The sequence below is a fragment of the Mustela nivalis genome (genome assembly GCF_964662115.1).
Source record: "Mustela nivalis genome assembly, chromosome: 1".
Taxonomy (NCBI): Eukaryota; Metazoa; Chordata; class Mammalia; order Carnivora; family Mustelidae; genus Mustela; species Mustela nivalis.
This window is the reverse complement of record NC_139020.1, coordinates 92,401,864-92,424,764: the sequence shown is the minus strand read 5'-3', so window position 1 is coordinate 92,424,764 and position 22,901 is coordinate 92,401,864. Positions and strand designations below refer to the sequence as shown.

Genomic DNA, 22,901 nt, shown 5'->3' with positions numbered 1-22,901 from the left:
GTATTCATCTCACATTGGATTCTCATGACCAAAGAAGATTTCTAAAGATTCTAAGTCTATTTAGATAATCTGCTAAGTTCCCTTATTTTGTTTTTTACAGAACAGACCATCCTCCCCTCCTCAAATTGACTAGAGAGATGAACACAGGACAGTTGGCCCTTTTGCATGGCTAGTCATTCTCAGGGATCAAAGATCACACATTCATTCCACAAGCTTGCGTCTCATTGTTCACCCAAACATATCGGAGCACTGCTCTGAACCACACTGGCTGTGGGAGAGGCAGGAACACTGAAAGGGTAGAGAGGAAGTGCAAAGACAAACAGATGCGTGCCAGCGTTCAAGCCTCTAGAAAAATAGCTCTCCAAAATACTGTCCAAACTCATAGCTCTATGTCGTAATATTGATAATGATAGCAACTACCCTCAACATTTATAAAGTCTCTAAGGTATAATTTAATAAGCACTTGGTAAATGTAAGTCATTATTACTGGTATTGTTTTTATTATTATTAATCCAATACTGTGCTCCAGGCACCATGCACTTAATGCTTTCAGTCTCCCTACTGGGTGACTATTAGTGTCCACATTTTATTAATCATAACAGCTAAACCCCTGGGACTTCTGACATGTCTGGCACTAGCTGCACACAGCGGCGTAACCCTTCCACCAAATCCTGAAAGCTGACATTGTATATTTATTTTGCAGATGACAAAACTGAGTAACCTTCAGAGAGGTAAGGTGACTTGCCCAGTTCCTTAAGGTAGTCAGTGGCCAAGGTTGAATCTAACTTTGATTCTGCTGGCTCCAGAGGCTGTAACCCCCAAGCTGCCTCATGCAGACCTGTGCCCCCAAATTTAAGAGCTCACCAAAGGGAATTAGGCATATCAAGAAACCCTTCCCTCTCACTGGGGTTTCAAAAGATCTTGTAGCCCACCTTATTCTATTGATGAGTTGAGCGGTTTTCTAGATCATAACTTTTATAACCCAGGTCATGAAAGTGCATTCTAAGCTCAGTGTTTTCCTGCCACCTGTCAGCAGTGAGAAGGGTGTTGTTAAGTTCCTGTAAGCCTTCTACACAGAGCTGGATTGACAGCCCTGTAGGAAGGATGTCAATTACCAGTTCAGAGAAGGTGAGCTCACTTTAATGAAACTTTACAAGTCTCTTAAATTGATGATTCTGAAATGAGCTTTTCTCCAACAAGCCAAGGGAAACCTGGGCTCCTTTCACATCTTCTACGGCACTTGGGAGAGTGGACAGCGCATGTCAAGAGCAGCTAGTGTGTTGTGAGAGAGACTGACCCCCTGCTTAGGGCTCAGCATCAGGGCAGATGTGCTGCAGAACGCAGGAAAGAACCCTGCGACATCCGTACAAAGAAACCATACAGGCACACGTGAAATCATCTCGAGCACTAATGGGGACCACAGGGCCTGAGACAGAAGTCAGGACACCCGAGCCCCCATTCCAGCTCTGTTCTTTGGCAGCTCAGGACATTTAGGCAAGTCCCTCACCTCTTGAATTCACTTTCCTTCTCCACAAAATGAACAGTTCAGATTCAATTGCCTATAGGAGAGTAAAAAAAGAACCCAGGGAGGAGAAAGATTTGTATAGAAACATCCAGTGTCTAAACAAACACACACACACACACACACACACACACACACACACACACACTTTCCAATCCCAGGTAGCACCAAGGTGCCAGTTGGGGGTCAACCTCCAGAATGGATCCAGCGCACTTCAAGCCTTGCTCTGCCATTTGCTACTTGTGTGACTTGGGAAATGTACTTAACCTAGACCCTCCCAAACGAGTTTGCCAAAAGTTACAGCTGTGCCGTGATACTGATCCCTCACTCGGCCCTCGGCACAGCTGGAAGGTGGCAGAGGCCTTAGGCTTCACCGTTGCCCGTGACTGGCCTCATCCCTGTGCATACTGACCTCTTCATCAGAGCCATCCAAAGGTGACCATTCTCTGGGTGTGTGCTGTGAGGTGGGAAAGATCGGGAAGTCCCAATAGCCTGTCTAGATCTTGGATTTGTCAACTGTAACTGGAAATAATAACAGCTTTGCATCAGAAGCATCTCGTGAAGAGTGCATATGAAATGTGCTTAGGATAGCCAGTGTGCGTGACAAATGCTCAGTACCTTTTGCTCATGTTCTTATCACCACTCCCACACTATTTGCCGGCTCTCCAACCTAACAAGGCTCCATGTGTTCTTAATGCAAATGAGCATCCGTGTTTCAGATTCTGACGCCTCTCCGTGCATGCCTAGCAAAAGACCCAGCAGGCCTGCCTCCTATCCACACTTTTGCCAGATGAACTTTGTACAAAGAGCATTTTTTGGATCCTAAGGTATTTTCCCAAGAGGAATTCTCATCTCTACCAGGATCGCACAGTTCAAGACGATTGTGCTTCAAAACATGCAAGGAGGCTATGACTCAGAAAACAAGTAAATGAATACATATAGCTACAAATTGTGGTTAAGGGCTGTAAGGAAGTTAAACAGGCCCCCACGACAAAGTACACCTTCTGAGGAAGAGATATTTAAGCAGCCTCAACTCTGTGCACTGAAAAAGGTGCTTGAAATGAGTGAGGCATGACCACCATGAGATAAAAGAGGAGTGACACCAAGCATCGGCCCTCGCCCTAGGGGGGTCTGGTATGAAGCCGATTCAGTGCGCGGCAGCTCAGGAGATTTGCACATGCGCAGCGTCCGCTCTGAACACCAGTGCCCATCTTCACTTTGCCCTCCCTGCATATTAGCCCTGTCTGGGAAGAAGCTGAGATGGCACCCCTCTTTTATGGGGGGTGGCTCATATCTCTAGGAATGTCCTCCACAGGGAACATATCCAGGCCCATGAGAGATCTGCAGGGAAGGCAGCCCATCCCAGGGGAACCCGGACCCCCCTGCTCATCAGATGGGTTGAGGAGTCACACGAGGGCTGGGGCATGCTGTCTTGGCACTCTGCTTTAACCCCAACCACAAAATCCTCAGGGCAGGAAGGAATGGCTTTTGTCCCTTCACAGAAAATTCTTACGTCTGTCCTTGCTGACACCCTTTTCATCAGCTTCAGAAATGGAAGTACTGCCTACTCCTGGAGTGTGGTGAGCTGAAAAATATCTGGGTGCTTGAGAATCGCCAGCTGGCACTTTAGTCCTGTTCTGTCCTCTCTGCACAAAGCCTTTCTAGCCCAGTTGTCAGAATCCTCAAACAAGGGGCTGGAGGCCTCCTGCAGAAAGGCTGAGCAAGTCAATGGGAAATTTCTCTCCACCCTCACAGTCTCTAACTGGACCTGGAAAAGAGAACATATGCTTCCAGATTAAATATTTAGAACCTAAGAAGGAACTTTCCCGGGTTCTGATTTAGAAGTGAATTGGGCACACAGAGGGCTTGGTCTAGACTTCAGATGATTTCTGATATCCCTGCCAAGGCTGAGCCTCTAAAACAGTCTGCCAACAATTCTTGTTTCAACCCCTTTGATCCCACCCACAAGGCAGAGAGTTCTGCATGAACAGTCAGGAGGCTACTGCTAAGAAAGTCTGTGCGGTTCCCTTTCCTCTTCTGTAATGATCGCCACGGCTCCCACTGGAGGAGGGTCCACTGCATGACAGAACAGTGCATGTGTTCCTTTACAGACCGTAACAAAGCCCTAGCAGGGATCACCGTTGCCGCTTTCCAGATGGGGAAAGTAACACTCAGTGAATTGGATGCCTTACTCAAGGCCACAGTTAGTACTAATTATAGTTGTCATTTAGTAAACACTTGCTCTGTGCCAAGCACCGGGCAAAGGGATCTGCATGCAGTATCTCATTTAGTTGTCACAAGCACTCTCCAGACCTCTCTCCAGAGACTGGGCGGTTTCTATGACACTCACTGCTTCTCCTAAAGCAGAGACGGGCTGCTGATGGTGGCCTCAGCATTTGCGAACAGCTGACCAGAGCATGAGATGAGAAACCATGTACAATGGGCCAAGCACAGGTAGATGCAAAAAAAAAAAAAAAAAAAAAAAAAAAAAGGTGCTTTTCTCTTTTGTAACATCTTTTTCCCTCCAAGACTGCCTCTGACGTTGACCTAAGGTCACCGACATAAAAATGTTAGGAGCAGAGAAAAGGGCAACCCCAGCCCACCTGCCGCCACAGCAATGAAGAGAGACCAATCCAGGTCAAATGGGTTCCAGGAACAGCTAACCCTGTGGGTCATTTAGTTGAAAGCAACAGCATGAGCATTATTTTCATCATCATTTGATAAAGCAACAAAATAAACTAGTGTACACTAATGATATTAAAGATAGCATGACCAAATGATACAATATTCTAATTCATCATGCTGTAGAAATTGTACCTCCAATGAGCTCTAAAATATTTTCACGGAAGGAGATCTAGAGAAGAAAATCAACAGATAGTCCGGTCACATTTAATCAGTAAATTACTAAACTTCCTTGACCTGCCTCAGGGGTTATTTCTCTGACTATGAGAACAGCTTCCTTCCTTCCCATGTACGTGTTGATACATCAATGCTCTGGTTTGGGGCCCCTGCAAACCCTCTGTTCCCTACCCAACTTAATTGAAGCCCTGTCAGGTTCTGTAAAGAACAGTGTCACACACACACCATGATTGTTGATGCTGCCCTTCCCCTAAATACAGGCTCTTCCTGTCCACCTAGGGCCTGCTTTGACAGAAAAATTACAAGTGTCTTCTTAGACGTAAAGAAAGAGGCGTTGCCAGACAAATTGCTTTTCTTCCAGACACATTTGTTAAAATTGCCTGGGCTTCCCTGGCAGGTGACAGAGTGAGCAAGGTTAGTAAAGTAAGGTAGATGAGACAGAAGCAGAGAAGGGAGAGGGAGAGAGAGCCTGATGGATTCCTCCCGGGGAAAGAAATAGACAATTTTCTCCGCTAATCAAGAGTGTTGGGAAGAGGAACCGGGTGCAAGATGGCAAGCTCCCACATGCCAGGGGGCTGAAGAGAGGTTTCTGAGAACCCAGCAACCTGCTTCTCAAGGGGAACAGCAGTGACGGGGGATACTTCACTGCTTACCATCTGGAATTCGGTGTCACAAACAAAACAAATGTTTCCAAGAGAATTCACACTCTATTTCTCTCTCAGGTCCTGTGATTTCTCCTTACAGCCCACTCCCAATCCGCATTTAAGCAGTGCTACCAACCACCGCAGTATAGAAAACGTGTCTTAGCCCTGCTGTGAATTTATAAACAGAACAAAGATGTTTTAAGAAAACTAACAAAATGAGAAGGAAATGAGTAACAACCATCATGTTAAATGCTGTTTGGTGAAGACAGGTTTGGGCCTAATTGGTGAGGTGCACTGGTTCAGTCCAATGGCTGATTCCATCCTGTGTCTGGGAGATGGCAGCTAACTGGTATTCAGAAGTAACTGACTTCATGACTGAGAACACTGATAGATAATGTGTTCAAAGTAACTGCTCAGACCTGCTATCTGTGACCTTTGGCCAGTCACCCAAGACAGCCCGATTGACCCTCTGAGCAACACTACCAATGTTACAGATCCCAGACGTCTAAATAAAGATGCAGTGTTGGCAAATTGTCTTCTTGGAGACCCCTCTCCACCCCTTTACTCATCTCCAGATACCCTCTTTCCCAAGGGAAAGTCCTTCTGGCTATCCCAAGACCTTACTTCAGAACTCAACTTTGCAGCTCTTTAAAGCAACACCTGCGTTTTCCCCCAACCCGTGCAGTGAATATCTCCTCTGTTATTTTATTATAATTGTTGGTTTTCTTGTCTGTCTTGTCCCCTAGAGCATAAGGCCCACAACAAAGGAACTGTGTTCTTCCTCCTCACCTCTAAATGTCAGAAAGCTAACATGGATGCGTAGAGATCGAACCTTATAAGTGTTCTGACTGGATGAATGAGTTGGAAAGTCCTAGGACTGCATATCAGTAGGCTTTGATTCTAGCCATTAATCTCTGTCATTATTCAAAGGGACAGCTTCAGGTCTGGGGCTCAGGCACATCAACCATCAAGAGAATAACCCCAATAAACAGTTGACACCCATCCCCCCTACCCCCGCACATGCTCAGTGCAGCCCTGTGAGTCCACGGAAGAAGGTCAGAGCTTCAGGAAAATATGGGATGAGGGCGATCCTGAGCGGACCAGCCTCAGGCCTCCCACCCCCTCCTCAAAGAGAGCCACTGGTTTTACTTATTTTCATATGAGACTATCAAAAAGCACTATGTGCGCAAAGAGGGTTTTACAACCAAGACAAAGCTTTAAAACTACAGAAGTAGACGAACTGGGTGGATTTTTTCAGCTAGATTCCCCCAATTTATTAAAAAAGTCTCACTCCCTCAATCACTTGAACCCAGTTCACCTCTGCAGACTCATCCTCCTCAATCTCTAGAGCAGCCCGCATGTGCCATTCCAGCTACCCCCTTCCATCTGCCTGAGACCACCCATCTGGTTTTGCTTGGAAAAGCCCAACTGACCCTTCGATATGTGATCAGAAGCTTACCCCTTCATCCCGACTTCCCCAGCAATGAAGCACTGTGTTATCTAAAAACTGCTCACACCCCGGGCTCCCAGAGCACCTCATAAATACTATATGGTATTAAATACTGGCTATGTGGAATCATCTGTTTATCAAACTCTATCCTGATTGGAATATAGATGCTTTAAGGTCAGGAGATCTCTGTCTCTGGTATTCATTTCAGGGCCTAACATCGTAGGTACTTAACCACGTGTGTCACTTCGGGGTGTCTGGATGGCTCTGTTGGTTAAGCATCTGACTCTAGTTTTGGCTCAGGTCATGATCTCAGGGTCATATGATTGAGCCCTGCATCAGGCTCTGCACTCAGTGTGATGTCTACTTGAGATTCTCTCTCCCTCTCCCTTTGCCCCTTACCATACTTGCTTTCTCTCTCTAAAATAGGATAGGGGCACCTGGGTGGCTCAGTGGGTTAAAGCCTCTGCCTTTGGCTCAGGTCATGATCTCAGGGTCCTGGGATTGAGCCCCACATCAGGCTCTGCTCAGCAGGGAGCCTGCTTCCCTTTCTCTGCCTGCCTTTCTGCCTACTTGTGACACCTCTCTCTCTCTCTCTCTCTCTCTCTCTGTCAAATAAATAAATAAATAATCTTTTAAAAAATAAAATAAGATAGAATAATGTAAAATCTTTTTAAAAAACAACAATGGGTGTCACTTAAAAGAAACTAGGAAGTCAGAAGTTATTGTAGGAAATTGGTATGTTAGTTGATAGATAAGTTAGGGAATTAGTCAATAAGTTAAACTACCTGTTAGTGGGAAAGCGTCTATTTAAGTAGAGTAATTGGAATTCAAGTGTGAATAACCTCTAGATGTAATCTCTCCAGGTGAAAGTACACTTTAAAGGCACACTTTTAAAAAGTACTGGTGTAGCTAATGGCTTTCTTTAGTGGAATGTGAAGGGAAATAGAGTTCTTGAATGGAGAAATCCTTGTCTTTCACCTACTCCCAGGGGGATCTTTCTCTTTTACACCTTCCTGGGATGGAGGAGATGGTTCTAAGAGAGTAAAGGAGAGGCAGAGCAGGCTATGAGTGGTGGGAGGCACAAATAGTAATTATTTTGACTACTGGAGGCATCATACTGAGCGCAGTTTGGAAAGGTCAACATCATAGGTGGGCTCTCTGGGAGTACTTAGTATAAGGCGCATTGATTATACCTGTACGGGACAGAAGCACAGACTCTCTGAGTTGGAAAGACATTCACACTGAAAAGGACCAAATTTCTCATAACTCCAAATTATACATCACTTATGGCACTCAAGAGGAGATCAATAGAGAATATTTCAAATACGGAATGCCCTTGCTATCTTATCTCAAGCCTCTTTTCAATGCGTAATTCCTAAGTTTGACTTCTCTTTAGGCTGGCAGTTTGTCAATTTAACCAAAAACAGTCCTGGGTATAGAAATAAAACAAAACAATAGGGAAGTGACAAAATATATATTATAAACATAATATACTTAAAGAGCGCATCATTTGAAAAGGGTATTTGAGTTGCAGGCCATGAGAAATCACTCTGTTCCCTCTTGTTCTGCTCAAATGAATCCTCTGTATTTGTCAGGGATCAGAACTTGCCATCTCTGAACAGCTCCATTGGGAAACTTCCACCCAATGGTCTGCAGCAGGCGGTCACTCATGATGGCCATCTGTACCCCAACATTGCAGTTCATGTTGATTTTCTCCAGGTATGCAATTACACTTTTGGAATCAATATGTCTCTCCCTCTCCAATCACTTGATGGTTAGCCAAGAGATACAGAATCACTTTGATAATAGCATAAGGCAAATATGACTCAGAAGATAACCCCAGGGGAAGAAATTTTTTAATGCATTACTAAATTGAATAGGGAATAGTTATAAATTTTTCTCTCATTTAGAATAATGATTCCCCACCCTAGTATACCAAATTGACTTCAGATAATAAATACTTTGAAATTCTTCCTTTGCTACCTTAAAATGCAAACCAGAGATAATGCTATCTTCCTACACAATTTTTAATAGACATTAATATTAAATTTTATTTTTTTAAGTTTTTATTTAAATTCCAGTTTGTTAACATACAGTATAGGGGCACCTGGTTGGCTCAGTCAGATAAGCATCCGCCTTCAGCTCAGGTCATGATCCCAGGGTCCTGGGATCAAGCCTCACATGGGGTTCTCAGCTCAGCAGGGAGTCTGATTCTCCTTCTCTTCTCTGCCTGCCACTCCTCCTGCTTGTGCTCTGTGCATGTGTGTGCGTCAGATAAATAAATAAAATCTTCATTAAAAAAACAAAGAGTGTAATATTAGTTTCAGGTATACAACACAATCAGGTATACAATAAGACTTCCATAAAACACCCAGTGCTCATCATAACAGGTGCACTTCTTAATCCCCATCACCTATTTAACCCATCCCTCCACTCAACTCCCCTCTGTAACCCTCAGTTTGTTCTCTACAGGTAAGAGTCTGTTTCTTGGTTTGCCTCTCTCTCTCTCTCTTTCTCTCTCTCTCTCATTTTCTCTTTGCTCATTTGTTTTGTTTCTTGAATTCCACATATGACTGAAATCATATGGTCTTTGTTTTTCTCTAAAGACAGACACTGGGACTGTTTCCATAATGTGGCTATTGTAGATAATGCTGCTATAAACATTGGGGGGCATGTATCCCTTTGAATTAGTATTCTTGTATTCTTTGGGTAAATGCCTAGCAGTGTTGGATCACAGGGTAGTTCTATTTCTAACTTTTTGAGGAAACCTCCACTGTCTTCCAGAACTACAAACTTAATTTTTTAAAAAATCAATATGCCATGAGTATGGAAGTTAGATGAAAGAAAAGTCACTTCTAGTAAAAATAACATTTCATTGTACTTAACCTGAGGCATAAGCACATTAAGAGACATAATGCACTTATCAGAAGTCTGCTGTAATTACACAACTGCTGTTGTGTAAATGTGTAAATTTACGCAACACACAAGTGTGCTGTTTGATGTCCAGAGACCATGAGTCATGTTACTCTTGATGATATGGTTTTCCAAAATAATGGCCAACAATTGGGAAATTCCAAACAAATCACAAATGTCCCTCAATTTACCCAATTGTTGTAGCCCTGGAAAATTCAATGTATATAATATCATTTTTATAAAAATGTGTTAATATATAAAATGGAGATAGATTCAGGCTCAGAAATTATGCACAGGTTTTTGTACTTTATAAACCTATTTTATAAACAGGTCCATTGGAACCCTCAGGAGTTATGGAAGACACAGGACAATGCCTCATTCTGTGGGAATGTCTAACATTCTGTTAGAATGTCTAACCACACAGGCTCCTCCCTACTCAATGCCTCAGGTGTCCACAATCATCATGAGAATGATGGGCACCCCCACAGATTTCCAAAATGTCCCTAGGCAGCAATATCACTTTTGCTGACAACTACTGGTTTGCTGTTTTTTAATCCAGGGCTGCCCCCACTGACTCAAATGTCTGAAAGTTGATTCTAACTGTGAAACCAAAGAATGATAGCACTAGAAGGGACCCTAAAGTTTATCTATCTGGCCCCCTCCCTTTACCCATGTTAGGTAAGTAACTTGCCCTTAGATACTCAGTTATTATACAATCTAGGATAAAAACCATGGTTTCCCTTTGGTTTTTCTTTTTTATTGAAAATAGAAAGATACCTTTGAATATGTCTCTCTGACACACCAGATATTTTTAAAAAGTTGAGTGACTGACAATATTTTCTGGTTTTTTTCAGGATATTTGGGGTTGAAATCATTCTTCACCACTGAGCTTCAGTGTCAGGCTGGATACTCTCTAGTGCCCACTAAAATCCTGGATTCTTGCATGCAAATAAATCAGAAAGATGCAAAAATAAAATCCTTTACAAAATGTCCAAAAGACTGGCCTCTAGGAGCAGAATTGTCTTAGCCGGTTAGTGTCCAATTGGTTTTCCCACTATTCTTCCCAAACTCCAGCTATCAGAATCTAAGCAGGACCTTGGGAACTAAATAACTGACTTCATATGCTCCTGCCCTGTGCAGGGCCTCTGGCTCTGCCATAGGACAGCAATGCATGGGTTCCTTCACATGACCTAAGGAAGACTTGGCTATTTGCCAACTATCCTTGGTGAGTGGGTTCTGATGGTGAATTGGGTATTTTTACATCTAATTTGGCAGATCAAATTAAGGAAAGAAACACTGATTGCCCAAACTTCATAATAATGGCTCTCCACATTAAATTTAATGCCAATTTCGAAAGCACTGGCTGAGAAACTTCAATTTACAAGACTTGTGCACTATCAGGAGTAAAGAGGGTGAAGAGAAGAAACTCATAGGATATCAGACTTATTGGGTAAAGCTGTGGATCCTACACCAAAGAGTAGAATTCGGATTGCCTCCTAATCCTTTCCTCACGCCACACTAAAAGGGCAACCTAATGTATATCTGCAAACCCAACTCTCTTCAGGAGATGAAAACAGAAAAGTTCCTTCAAGCATTCAAGAAAACACTATCAGGTCCTCATACTCAGCACTTATACACTCTTTCCTCACAGAAAAATTCTCCAGCCCTTCCTTCAGAGAATAACTCCTCTTAATTTTAGACTCATTCTAACAATTTAAAGAACAGGTGTTGAAAACAGCAATTTAGAAAAGGAGGTGGTCTGCCTGCTCAAGGTAATCCCTGTGACAGCAACAAAAAGAAACAACTGACAGGCCTCCAGGAAGGAGGTGGAGAACTGTTTTACAAAGGGGCAAGAGGATCGACATAGGAATTCAAAATGAGGGGCCTAGAATGGCCTAGGTTATTCAGTGCAGAGACTGGTGGCTTTGCTAGCCCTGAGAATGTCTCCATATATAGAAAAATATAGTAAACGATGTAAGGGGAAAATATGCCTAAGATATTTAGCATATTACATTTAAATCTATAAAATCTATAAAATTCAATGAAACAAGTAGAATCCTTGAGTGTCAGAGTTGGAATACCCTTAAGAGGACATTTTTATCTAATTCCTTTATTTTACAAAAAAGGAAACAGAATATAAAGGAATGAGCAGGGTCAAGGCAGAGTTGAGACAAGAGCACAGCCGCGCTGGTCCAGTGCTCCTTCCACATAGACATCCTGAGAGCTGACAGCTCTAAGGGGTAGGAAAAGAGATGTTGCATCAACTTTAATCATTCATTTGTGTCCTGGCTTCTGACATCTCTGCTTTAGCTTCCTTGCACTGATTTTACTCCCTGATTTGTGATGAGAGAACCTCAGTATTGGCCCTGAAAATTGGGACCAAAGGTCAAGTTTACCTTGAAATCCTTCCTACATCCCATTCCTGGTGTGTTTTCTTCAAGCCGTCCTATGTTTGTCATCTGGCTTGGCACCCCACCCGCTGGCCTCACACCCAGACTTCCCAGGATGATGTAGGAAATGCTCCCAACTCCCAGAAGCTTGGCATAATCCCAGTCTCTTCCTAATTTGATCTATAACTCCATCAAAGAAAGAGGGAATATGGTAGTGTTTTTCAATAGTAAGAGGAGAGCTTGAGAAAACATAGATTACTGATCCTCATCCCTAAAATTATGATTGAATAGATGATTCTAGTGGAAGTGGGTCTTGACCCACTTTGGAAAACACATGGCTTCTACTTACCTCTCCAGGCTCCTCTGCCCTCAGTCCCCTCCTGCACACTCCCCTCCACCCAAGTTCTTCAGAATGCCCACCCACCATGTCTTCGCTTCATGTTCCACCTTCTTTGCTCAGTTAATTTTTCCCTATACCTCAAAACCAGCTGATGCACATGTCTCTCCTCTCTGCTTTCTGTATTCCCATATGCCTCTGTATTATTAAGTTTATACAGCCTATCATGGACACTGACTTTTTGGTATATCTCCCCTTGAGGTCAAGTTCACATCTCCCTTGCGTTTTTTATTCCCAGCATTTAGCACCCTGCCAAGCACACAGTGCGCCCCTATAAATGTTCATTAAATTATCTTTTGCACTTGCTAAATTTCCTTGTTAAAAACTAGTCTCTTACTTAGATTTGCATTTTTTGTCAACTCCACCCCCCACATACAGTACAAAATTGTCACAGACAGCTTGAACCCAGGGTCCTGGGATTCTCCTCATTCTCAAATGAGGAGCACCTTCCTTCCGTCATATGTAAAAATGAAAGAGAAGAATGTTAACATAATGTAACCATGAAGTGCAGAGGTCATAATGACCTAGGCCTTCATTCAGGATCTCTGACACCTACGGAACATCACAGAGACATATACAACAAATAGGAATTTTTCTAAATAAAGAGCAGTTACCAATAGTTCATTAGAATTATTTCTGATTGCCTTCCCAGACATTCAGGTTAAAAGTTTTTCGGACCTGACATTGAAAGAAGTTAGAATTGGCCTTGAATTTTATGCCTATACATATGTAAATTTCACGTGTTTGTTCTAAGATCGCAGAGGCTCCCAGTATTTGTACCCAAGATGGTTAAACCTCTTGGTGAAGAGGTTAGCTCCTCTCCTGAAGTCCACCACCCACGTGTGCTTGTCCCATGCAGGCGTCTGCTATGCAGAGTTCGGAGTCCGCGTCCCCAAGACCACTGGGTCAGCCTATACCTACAGCTACGTCACTGTCGGGGAATTTGTGGCGTTTTTCATTGGCTGGAACCTGATCCTGGAGTACCTGATTGGCACTGCGGCTGGCGCCAGCGCTCTGAGCAGCATGTTCGACTCCTTAGCAAACCACACCATCAGCCGCTGGATGGTGGACAGCGTGGGAACTCTCAATGGCCTGGGTGAGACTGCCATGTCCTCTTACCCCAACCAGCAGACTCACCCCAACAAATAAATGGGTTCCCCTTTCAGGATTCCATTTGGCAAAATGTACCAAGAGCCTTAAATATGTCTTTTTTTTTTTTTTTCCAAAGTAGTTCTCCTGTGAATCTATCCTAAGGAAATCATCCTAATTTCCATAAAAGCTTTATATGAAAAGATACTTATCGCAGCCTTATTTGTAATTTTAAAAATTTAGAAACAGCATTAAAGATTCTACAGTGGAGGAAATGATTAAGTAAATTGTGGAAGCATATTGTGTAGCAATTAAAAGGATGATTAGGAAGACTGTTGTAATAACATGGAATCCATTTTTGATATGATGTCAAGTGACAAAGGATACATATTATATATACATCATGCTTATAACTATATAAAAATAAAACCAATGCAGAAAAAATAATTGTAATGAACTTCTCCAGTGGTTTCACCACATTTTTTAAGATTTTCATAAATAAGCATGTGTTAAATTTTAAGTGACAAAATATACTTTTAAAAAGGACAAAATGGATTCAAGTCTAGCAGAAGTTAAGGAGGGGCAGTGTGACTGGGTAAATACTAAATCATCAGAACTTCACAAAACAAAGACCAGGCGTTCCATCCATCACTTGCTCCCACTTTCCATCCTGATGTCTAACTTTACCCTCTCTGATATTCATGGGAAGCCAAACAATAGTTGAGGAAGATTGGGGGTCTTGCCCCCAGAACTTCCAAGTACAGTTTCGGTGGCTGTGAGCCACTCGTGTGACTTTGATGTCCCTATCTCAGACGAACTGATAAAAATGTTGAGCATCCAGATACCATGAGAAGATAAAAAGTATGAAGACCACACGTCTGCACAGTATGCTGATTTAATGGAGTTTTAGCTCTGGAAGGGCCTCCAAAATCAGGCAGTGCACACCCTTCACTTAACAGATGAGGTCCGGGGAACTGAAGCATTTGCCCAAGACCACCCAGCTGGTCGTGAGCAAAAGTGCAACTGAGATTCAGGAGCCTCACAGCTGCGGCAATGCCTTTTTCCCTCTATAGAGGGCAGGAGTCCACTGGCCAACAGACCAGACCAACCAGGTGGGGGTGTGTCCACGGCTTCTTTTCTCTGCAACCACATACACATAAATGCAAAGAACACCCTTCTTCCAACAGTTTTCAAAGATACACATTTTAAAACTTTCTAAAAGTGAAAAGATTCCTGGAATGGAGTGGAAAATTTATGGACTATAAAGTGAACAACAGTGAAGATAAACCACTTTTCAAATAACATGTTAAACCCATATATACAGCATGAATGTCTCAGGACAGTTCTGACTTCAGGTGTTCTATGCCATGGTTCCATAGACAGTGTTGTCATTGTCATGTCATATAGCCCAATTTTGGGTCCGGGATATCAGGTCGTCTTACCTACATACCAAAACCTTCCCATTTGCAAATAGACACTTGTGGGCCACAATGTAGACACATATGCCCACACATATATACTTGCACACAAACACACACGTGGACACACATGCATGTCTGCACATACTTGCTTCTCCTTCCTCCATGATAAAGTGATCACCCTTGCCAGAGCTGAGAGCAAGTGCCCTGACGGGGTGCTGTGAGTTTGCATGGCCCTTTTTTCCCTCTGGACAATGTTAACTCATGTCTTTGCCCCCTAGGGAAAGGTGAAGAATCGTACCCTGACCTTCTGGCTCTAGTGATTGCAATCATTGTCACCATCATTGTTGCACTGGGGGTAAAGAATTCCGTGGGCTTCAACAACGTCCTCAATGTGCTGAACCTGGCAGTGTGGGTGTTCATCATGATTGCAGGCCTCTTCTTCATCAATGGGAAGTACTGGGCTGAGGGCCAGTTCTTGCCCCATGGCTGGTCAGGGGTGAGTGCATCTCTAAAGCTTCATAAGGCTACTGCACATTCTACCTTCAGCCCTGTGGCTGAAACATATTTTCAAAAAATGCTGCTCTGTCCCATAATCTTCATGTCATCCTTTTCATCATTTTTTATCTGAATTTAATGGGAATGCTCTGAAGCGGTTCCCATATCATTTTTTTACTTGTTTCACAAACATTTATCGAGACCCTATTTTATGCAAATAACCATAATAGATTTGATGTTTTGGCCATCTGAAATATGCCTAATCCTATGTGAAGTGCTCTGTATGTAGTATTTAAGTGTCCTAATAACTTTGGAAGGAAGATATTTGTATTGTGGTCTTACTGATGAAAAACTCATGCTCAGAGAGGGCAGGGGGCTCGCTATTAAGCACACAATGTAAGTGGCAGAGTCAAAACCCAAAGCCAGGACTGTCTGACTCCAAAGCCTGTATATGAACAGCTTGGTCCTAGAGAATCCCCCTAGAGTATTTTCAGAGAGACAGATACCCCGAAATAGGCAAGGCAGTAAAGGAGCCAGAAGAGCGGGTAGGTAGGTAAGGGATGAGTGTTGCCTGGGTATAGAACTAGGGGAAAAATAGTTTTTAAATTTAATCCCTAAGTTTGACCCAATGTGGAGAGCCCCATTAAGGTCTAGGTACAGTTGAGTGGGCACAGTGCGGGCTGGTCATAAATCCCACTCTAGTGGCATGGCTCATGGCAGAGAAGTCTACCTAGTGTGGTCAGAGAGTTGGCCAGAGAGTGGGCTGGACCAAAAGGACATTTTCAGATCTCAACCCCCTGATCTGGGTGGTGAGGTTTACACTAAAGAAAAATGGGAAGGTCAGGGGGCAAAATCTTAATACTGACAAGGAGTTCTAAATTGCGCCTGGATCCTTTTTCTGGTATGACAAAAAATGCTTACTTTATTATATTCACTGGTAAAATTCAACCACCTATTCCTTTCTTGAAAATAGTAGAACATAAGTCAGAGAATTTTGAGCTGGAAGAGATCTAAAGAATCACCTGCTGCTACCCCTCATCTAGCAGGAGAAGAAACTGAGCCAAAGGGAGGCACGTCTGACTAGCCCTGGCAGAGAACAAGTCTGGGACTCCACCAGACTTGCTTTTGTAAAAAGCTCTGGCTTAGACTGGTTTCCCTCCAAGATGTCCAGGGACCAGAAATCTCTCCTGGAGAGTGCTCAAAATAACTCCTATTTATTCTGAACCGTGCCACACTGTTCAATGCAGAGAAATAAGCAGGAGAGCAATTCAAGCCAAGATTTCTAGTCTTCTGCTTATCTGTAAGAATTACAGAATTACACAGTACCACAAATTTCATCCCTCCTCCTTGAAATGCATAAATCCTGAAACTGGTCAAAGCCAGAAGAGACAAAGATGCTGTTGACCCCATTCTTGATCCCCGAGTCAACAATTTCTTCCAATACATATCGTTCCTTTCCTATCAAATAAAAGAAACAACAAATTACAAGAGTGGCAAAGAAAAAGTGTTTTTCCGGAACTCAACTGCATTTTTATCCTAGCACACAAAAACGTTCTCACCATTTTTTTTTTTCATAATCTAAGAAATTTTGAGGTCATGGACTTATTGTTAAGACTTTGGCCAACAGCTAACTTCTGTGCTTTCGGATTTTCTCATTCATCACCTGGGAAAACTAATTGTACCAAAAGTTTGCCAAAACGAATAACATCCTGAATGGTTTCTTGGTGCGCCTTGTGAGGTTAATAATGGTGATGCTTGGGACGCCTGGGTGGCTCAGTTGGTTAAGCAGCTGCCTTCGGCTCAGGTCATGATCCCAGCGTCCTGGGATCGAGTCCCATATCGGGCTCCTTGCTCCGCAGGGAGCCTGCTTCTCCGTCTGACTCTGCCTTCCACTCTGTCTGCCTGTGCTCGCTCTCGCTCACTCTCTCTGACAAATAAATAAAATCTAAAATAAATAAATAAATAAATAAATAATAATAGTTATGCTTATTATCACTATTTACAGTTTAGAGTTTATCAGTTATCTATTAGGTGCCCAGCATTGTGTTCTAACAAAACTTTAAAGCAGGTACTGCTGTGCCCAACTTAACAGATAGAGAATCCACAGCTCAGAGAGGCAGAACGCATTTAGCCAGGGTCACTTAGCCAGTCAGCACCAGGGCTGAAATTCCTAGTTGGGTCTATGGGACTCCAAATTGCTTCCTATTACATGGTCGTTCCTTGCTTCTGACTCTTCTTTAAAAATGTAATAAGATAACTAATACAACATGTTATGTTCTCCCTTCCTTTAAACTTTCACAAAGCCATAGAGTTAGAAGAAGCATTAGGACATGATGAGCCTCTTTTCTTACTTTCACATGGGAGTGTAAACCAGCCCAGACCAAAGTACATTGTTTACTAAGACATCGTAGCAAAACAATTTGAAAACATTTTTTAATTACTCAGTTCATGTCTAATTTTCAAAAATCTAAGAGCTCACCCAAATGGCACACATTATAGTCTAGGCCCCATGTAAAGACTGGAAGCAGTTAATCTCTTCTTTCCAAATACCCTTTGTTCATGCTGAAGAAGATGAACCAGTCTTTGAACTGTCCCTCTGTCTTTGTTCTGGGGTCTTTTTCTCTCTGGGGGGTCTCCTCTTCACACTCAAGGGCCCCATATCCCTCTTTGGGATAGTCGAGAATCCACCCCATCAAGGAAGGAACTAATCAAGGCAGACTTAGGGGCTCCCATTTATACACCCAGGTTTTCACTAGTTTTTGTAGCAAGAAAAGAGCATCAGAAGTCAGACATTAAAGAAAGGAAAGGAAGGATGCCATTCTTAACTTGCCATTATTTTTGTGACACATGCTTTCATATACACTTTTCAGGTAATCTTCACTACAGCCCTGATTTCTACTTTTACATCAAAATACCTTAAGTTGAGGAAAGTTAAGGTTATAGATCTAGATCATAATAGAGCTGAAATTCAATCCCAGTCCTGGCTGAGTCAAAGTCCTTATTTACTCCACTACTCTCCCGACCTGGGTTTGGACACATGAAACCAATTGTCTCTTTTTTGCACCTTCGACCTCACTAACCTCATTCCAACCCAACCTTACTGTCTTAAGTAGGTTTGTCACTGGCCACTAAAAAAGTTTGCTGGGATTTTGCCTTTTTCACTGCAAATTCATTATCCCTGTAGGAAATTCAAATATGTGTTCTAGTGGCTGTGACTTAAAGCATCAGCTGAGCACAAAGGATGGCCCAGTTTGAGGATGGTGCTGACTCATCCTCTTTCCTATCCGCCTGGCCTTGGGTTCCTCCGCGGTACATTTCCTCCCTAGCAAACTGGCCTGGACCTGTTCTTTCTCAACTTTGTTTTCTGGTAACCCTTCCAGTCCAGTGAGGCCACTTTGGTTTTGGTTTGGTTTTGTTTTATTTTTAAGTAAGCTCTATGCCCAACATGGGACTTGAATTCATGACCCCAAGTTCGATTTTCATGTTCTACTGACTGAGCCACCCAGGAAACCTTAGCAAGGACACTTTGAATATGGATCCTAATTTTTAAAGTGTGACACCCTCTCATGAACATGTCATCTACCACGTTAACAAACACACTTGCTACTCTCTTACCTAACAATTGTCAACAACAAGGTGAGTTGCCTACTTGGCAGCTGAATGGTCTTCTCCTTAGGGAAAAACCTGTCCTCTACCCCTGCCAAGGGGCCTAGTTCAGAGTTCTAATCCACTTCAGGTAGGAGAGGGTAGAGAAGATCATTGTGTTGGAGATGGTTTTATAAGGATACCATTACATGACTTGAAACACAATTCTCATGTACTTTGAAAGGGCTAATAATGAACAGTCTATCCTCTGGCCATGGACCCCTCATAAGCTTACTCTTTCCCTGCTCCAACCACATCCTTCCAAAGAAAATAGCTTAAGGAATGGTTTACTCACTTACAGGTTCTGGGTCAAATGCTTCTTTGGTCTTAAAGAGCTTAAGAACAACAAACATTTTTCTCTAGATCAAGAAACTGCTGGCCCTCTGCTGAACCCCTGCTTCCCTCTACAGTTCCTCAGCCCCTGAACATTGCTGGATGTGTATTCCCTGTATGTTATTTGTTCTCGATGATATCTTATGGTTTTTCTTGAACCGAATGAGACACTCTACCCGCACAAATAGCTCCCAGGAAAATGGTCCATAACAAGTATTTGTGGGGAATGCTGACTGCCTCCAAACAAAGGGAAAGTTGTTTTTCATGTTCTCCACATTTTAATTCACTTGCTGGAACCTATTAGCACATTCCGCTGTCACTGTGGACAGGGTGCTAATAGATCTGGAGCATGAGGGTGGTAGAAAACGCTATTAAAGTCAGAGTTTTGTCTTGTTACCTTGGGAGTGAATTATATAAAGGTACCTAATTAGCTCCTAGGCATCTGGCAGAATGGCCAACGCAGAGTATGGAGAGCTGCCTCACGAATATCAGTTCCACATAGGAGGCCAGCTTTTAGGGACTCCACACCCTGAATAGCATGCCAATAACGACATTGCTTGACAGCTAAATAAGCAGCAGCCAGCCCTCCAGCAACTGAGGCACATGCTGCTTTCCCCACTAAAGCTCTCTAAGGGGATGTGCTGATTTGCCTCACCCAGCTGAGAAGCTACACCAGCTTGACTTTGGAAAACCATTTCTGCTTATGTCATCAAATCAAAAAGTTAATTTTAAAAGTTGGGATAAAGCGCCAGTGAACCTAGAGACACACATAGACACACACTTCACCCACCAATTTCATTCAGAGATGCTCACTCCTAAGTGCACACACATTCTTCCATACTTGGAAGGAAATCCTAATCACAGATCCCAGTGGCCAGATCTGCGATCTGGATAGAGCGAAGTGGAAAGTAGTTTTAGTAGTGGTCTTTAGGGTAGAGACACACCCATACACAGTTTCATTTCCTGGCTCTTTTGTATTCATCAATCAGGGATCATTTGTTTACAAGCAAGAAAAACTCATTCAAACTAACTTAAGTAAAATAGGTGAATTTATTTGCTAATTTTATGCTCTTTTCTTCAATAATCTGTTTATTTGATCTATGTCTTGTTAAATCAGAATCTGTTTGATCTTGCAGATTTGCCCCCCCACACACACCAGATCCATTATTCACCCTTCATACTCTGTTTTATGCTCCAGAAGGAGAATAAATGGGGCCTTCACTGAAATCGTTTCATTCAAACCATCCGAGTTAAATTCTGATTCCTACCTAATGCAGTGGAACCTCTAAACATCCTACCTTTGATCTGCCAATCGTCCTTCAGTCATAATGGCTTTCCAGTTCTACATAGCAAACTCAGGCTGACAGACGTTCTCTCTGCAAACTTTCCGCCTCCATTCCCAACTTGACCAGAGTTAGTCAATATTCAGGTAACCCATAATTACCAGTAATTGCCATCTATTCTTTAAATTGTTTGGAAAATAGTAACATTTGTATCTTACAAAGAATATAAACACCTAGTAATCTTGTTTAGTTTATTACCACAGTCAAGGTCACACTTGAGGTCTTGCAGTGTCCTCTAGACTCCAAGCCCCAGGGGGTTAAGCTCACGGCTGTATCCATATCACAAAATGCCTGTCAAAATGGAGTAGTTAATAAAATATATGTCCAGTTCTAAAAAAAGAAACAAGGAAGAGGAAGAATTTGTTTATGCCTTTGGGTTCATCTGTTCTAGATGAACTTACTGCTCTAGTAAGTTTTCTTACTCTAGGAATAAAAAATGCTATTAGCAAGAGCTAATATTAAGCACCTACTGTGGTCTATGACTGAAGTTCACTATATTATCTCATTTAATCCTCATAACCACACTATGAACTAAATACTATTTTCATCTCCATTTAAGAAAATGAGGCTCCAAGATTAGGAGCTTGTTCTAGGTCACCAAGCCTGTGTGTGACAGAACCACCCTCAGTTTGATAGTCCACAAAATCTGCTCTCTTAACCAAATCCAATGCCCGCCCCCAACACCCCCACCCTCTGTATGGCTTTGCGATTCCTTCTAGAGCCCACAGTATACTTCTCCTCCAACTGTTTCATCGTCAGTACGTCAAAACTGTAAGGTGCCTTCCATGTCTTTCACTGAGTTTTCTTTTCATGTTACACATCTCTAGGTCCCCAGTGATTTCTCATACAGCATGGCTTACAGACCTCGTTCTAGTGTAGACGTGCCCCAAAGTTCTTATTTAACACACTTCCACCCTCCCCCTTCCTCAGCAGTGAGGGCTGGCAATATCTATTAACTTTCCATCCAGAACCGACCACACCAAAGAGGCATCACACTGTCTCCCTGGGACCCCCTAACTGGGAGCAATACATCATCCAACTGATGGGCGTAACAGATCCATATGATTTACAGGAGTCGTGTGTGCACGCATGTGCATAAATGTGTAAGGGAAGAAGGATGTTAAAGGAAGAGAAAGCAGAGCCTGTTTTCTGGAAGCTGTCTTGAAGCAATGCTTTCCTTGATGGGGGCAGTTTAAGGAGTCTGCAATCCCAGCATCTGTTCATCCTTAAAAACCAAAAACATTTCCTAGACAACTGAAAACAAGCACGTTTCCAAACCTGTGAACCTCCATGCACAATGAAGTGAGATCTGTTTTCTGTCCTTGACTGGAGATCCAACACTTTCCATTCCCTGAAATGAAAGACTTTACTGAAGTAAAATGAGAGTTATCTCCCCTCCCAGAAAGTAGCCCCTATACCCTGACAACAACTGCTTGTTTGAGAAGTTCTTTCTACCTGACTTATTAGAATAGACCAGGAGCTCTTTGATTGTTCTGTGCCATGTGCTCCTTGGCAGTCTGGTGAAGACTCTGAGCTCCTCTAAGAATCGTGTTTATAAATGAAGAACCTAATTGCACAGGAATTCAAAAGAAATCAAATACATTTAAATATATTAAAATATAGTTATAAAAATATTTTTAAATTGTGATATAATAACAATGTGCTTCTTTGGTGTTTTAAATATTAATATCTATGTCTAATAACTATCATAATTTGGAAGTAGCAACAAGCACAAATGATACTTCAACATCTCTACAACAATCTATTATGGAAAAAAGATCTGATCGCTATTGGTGACACAGTCACAGGTACTGTCTGTAACCTACATTGGTTATTAAAAGAAATGCTGATGTTCAGTCAGAGGTTAGTAAAGATAAAAAGGTAATCTCTTCCCAGCAAAATTCATAGACCCCCTGAGTTGAATGGACCCCAGGATAAGAGCCCCCAGTTAGGAAACTGAAACTTTAGAAACCTGGAAGGTTTTGTGACCAAAACTTGCTTCTGAGGTTTGAGAAGATCTTCAGTTTGTAATGTACCGGTAGGTTCCAGTACTTAGTATTTTGTCTTTTACTTATTAAGAAACCAGTAGGATAGTTTAAGAGTGAGAATTTGGACACAGTTTCTCCGCTTGGCACATGTATTGAATTTCAGCATTTATAAGCCATATGTGGAGAAAAGAAGGGAAATGGTCTATTCTGTAATGAATCTCATTTCTGAACCCCTGGCTAGAGCTTGCATACTGCCAAGGCCCCTCACCCTCTACACACAAGCCTGGAAAAAGCTCTCTCACCTTCCCCTAAAAGGACATTCCCCAAGCATTCAAAGAGGCCTACTTTTTCCTTTCAGCTGACATTGCAAATGGTTAGGTGGGGGAAATATTAGTTGATTCCTTGGAAGAAA

General features: G+C 42.5%; 2 protein-coding genes across 4 annotated transcripts in view; one reads left to right on the top strand and one right to left on the bottom strand.

The window, feature by feature from the left end:
* Positions 1 to 22,901, top strand: part of SLC7A14 (solute carrier family 7 member 14) — a 116,099-nt gene that overhangs the window by 67,774 nt on the left and 25,424 nt on the right. The window contains exons 3-4 of one of the 2 annotated variants that reach the window (XM_082742164.1): positions 13,035 to 13,271; positions 14,964 to 15,181. In XM_082742164.1, coding sequence (XP_082598290.1) covers positions 13,035 to 13,271; positions 14,964 to 15,181 — 455 coding nt within the window. The remainder of the gene's footprint in view (positions 1 to 13,034; positions 13,272 to 14,963; positions 15,182 to 22,901) is intronic. The other variant, XM_082742165.1, reaches the window with a different exon arrangement.
* LOC309870095 (uncharacterized protein) overlaps positions 1 to 22,901 on the bottom strand; it is a 45,998-nt gene that overhangs the window by 7,420 nt on the left and 15,677 nt on the right. The window lies entirely within an intron of this gene.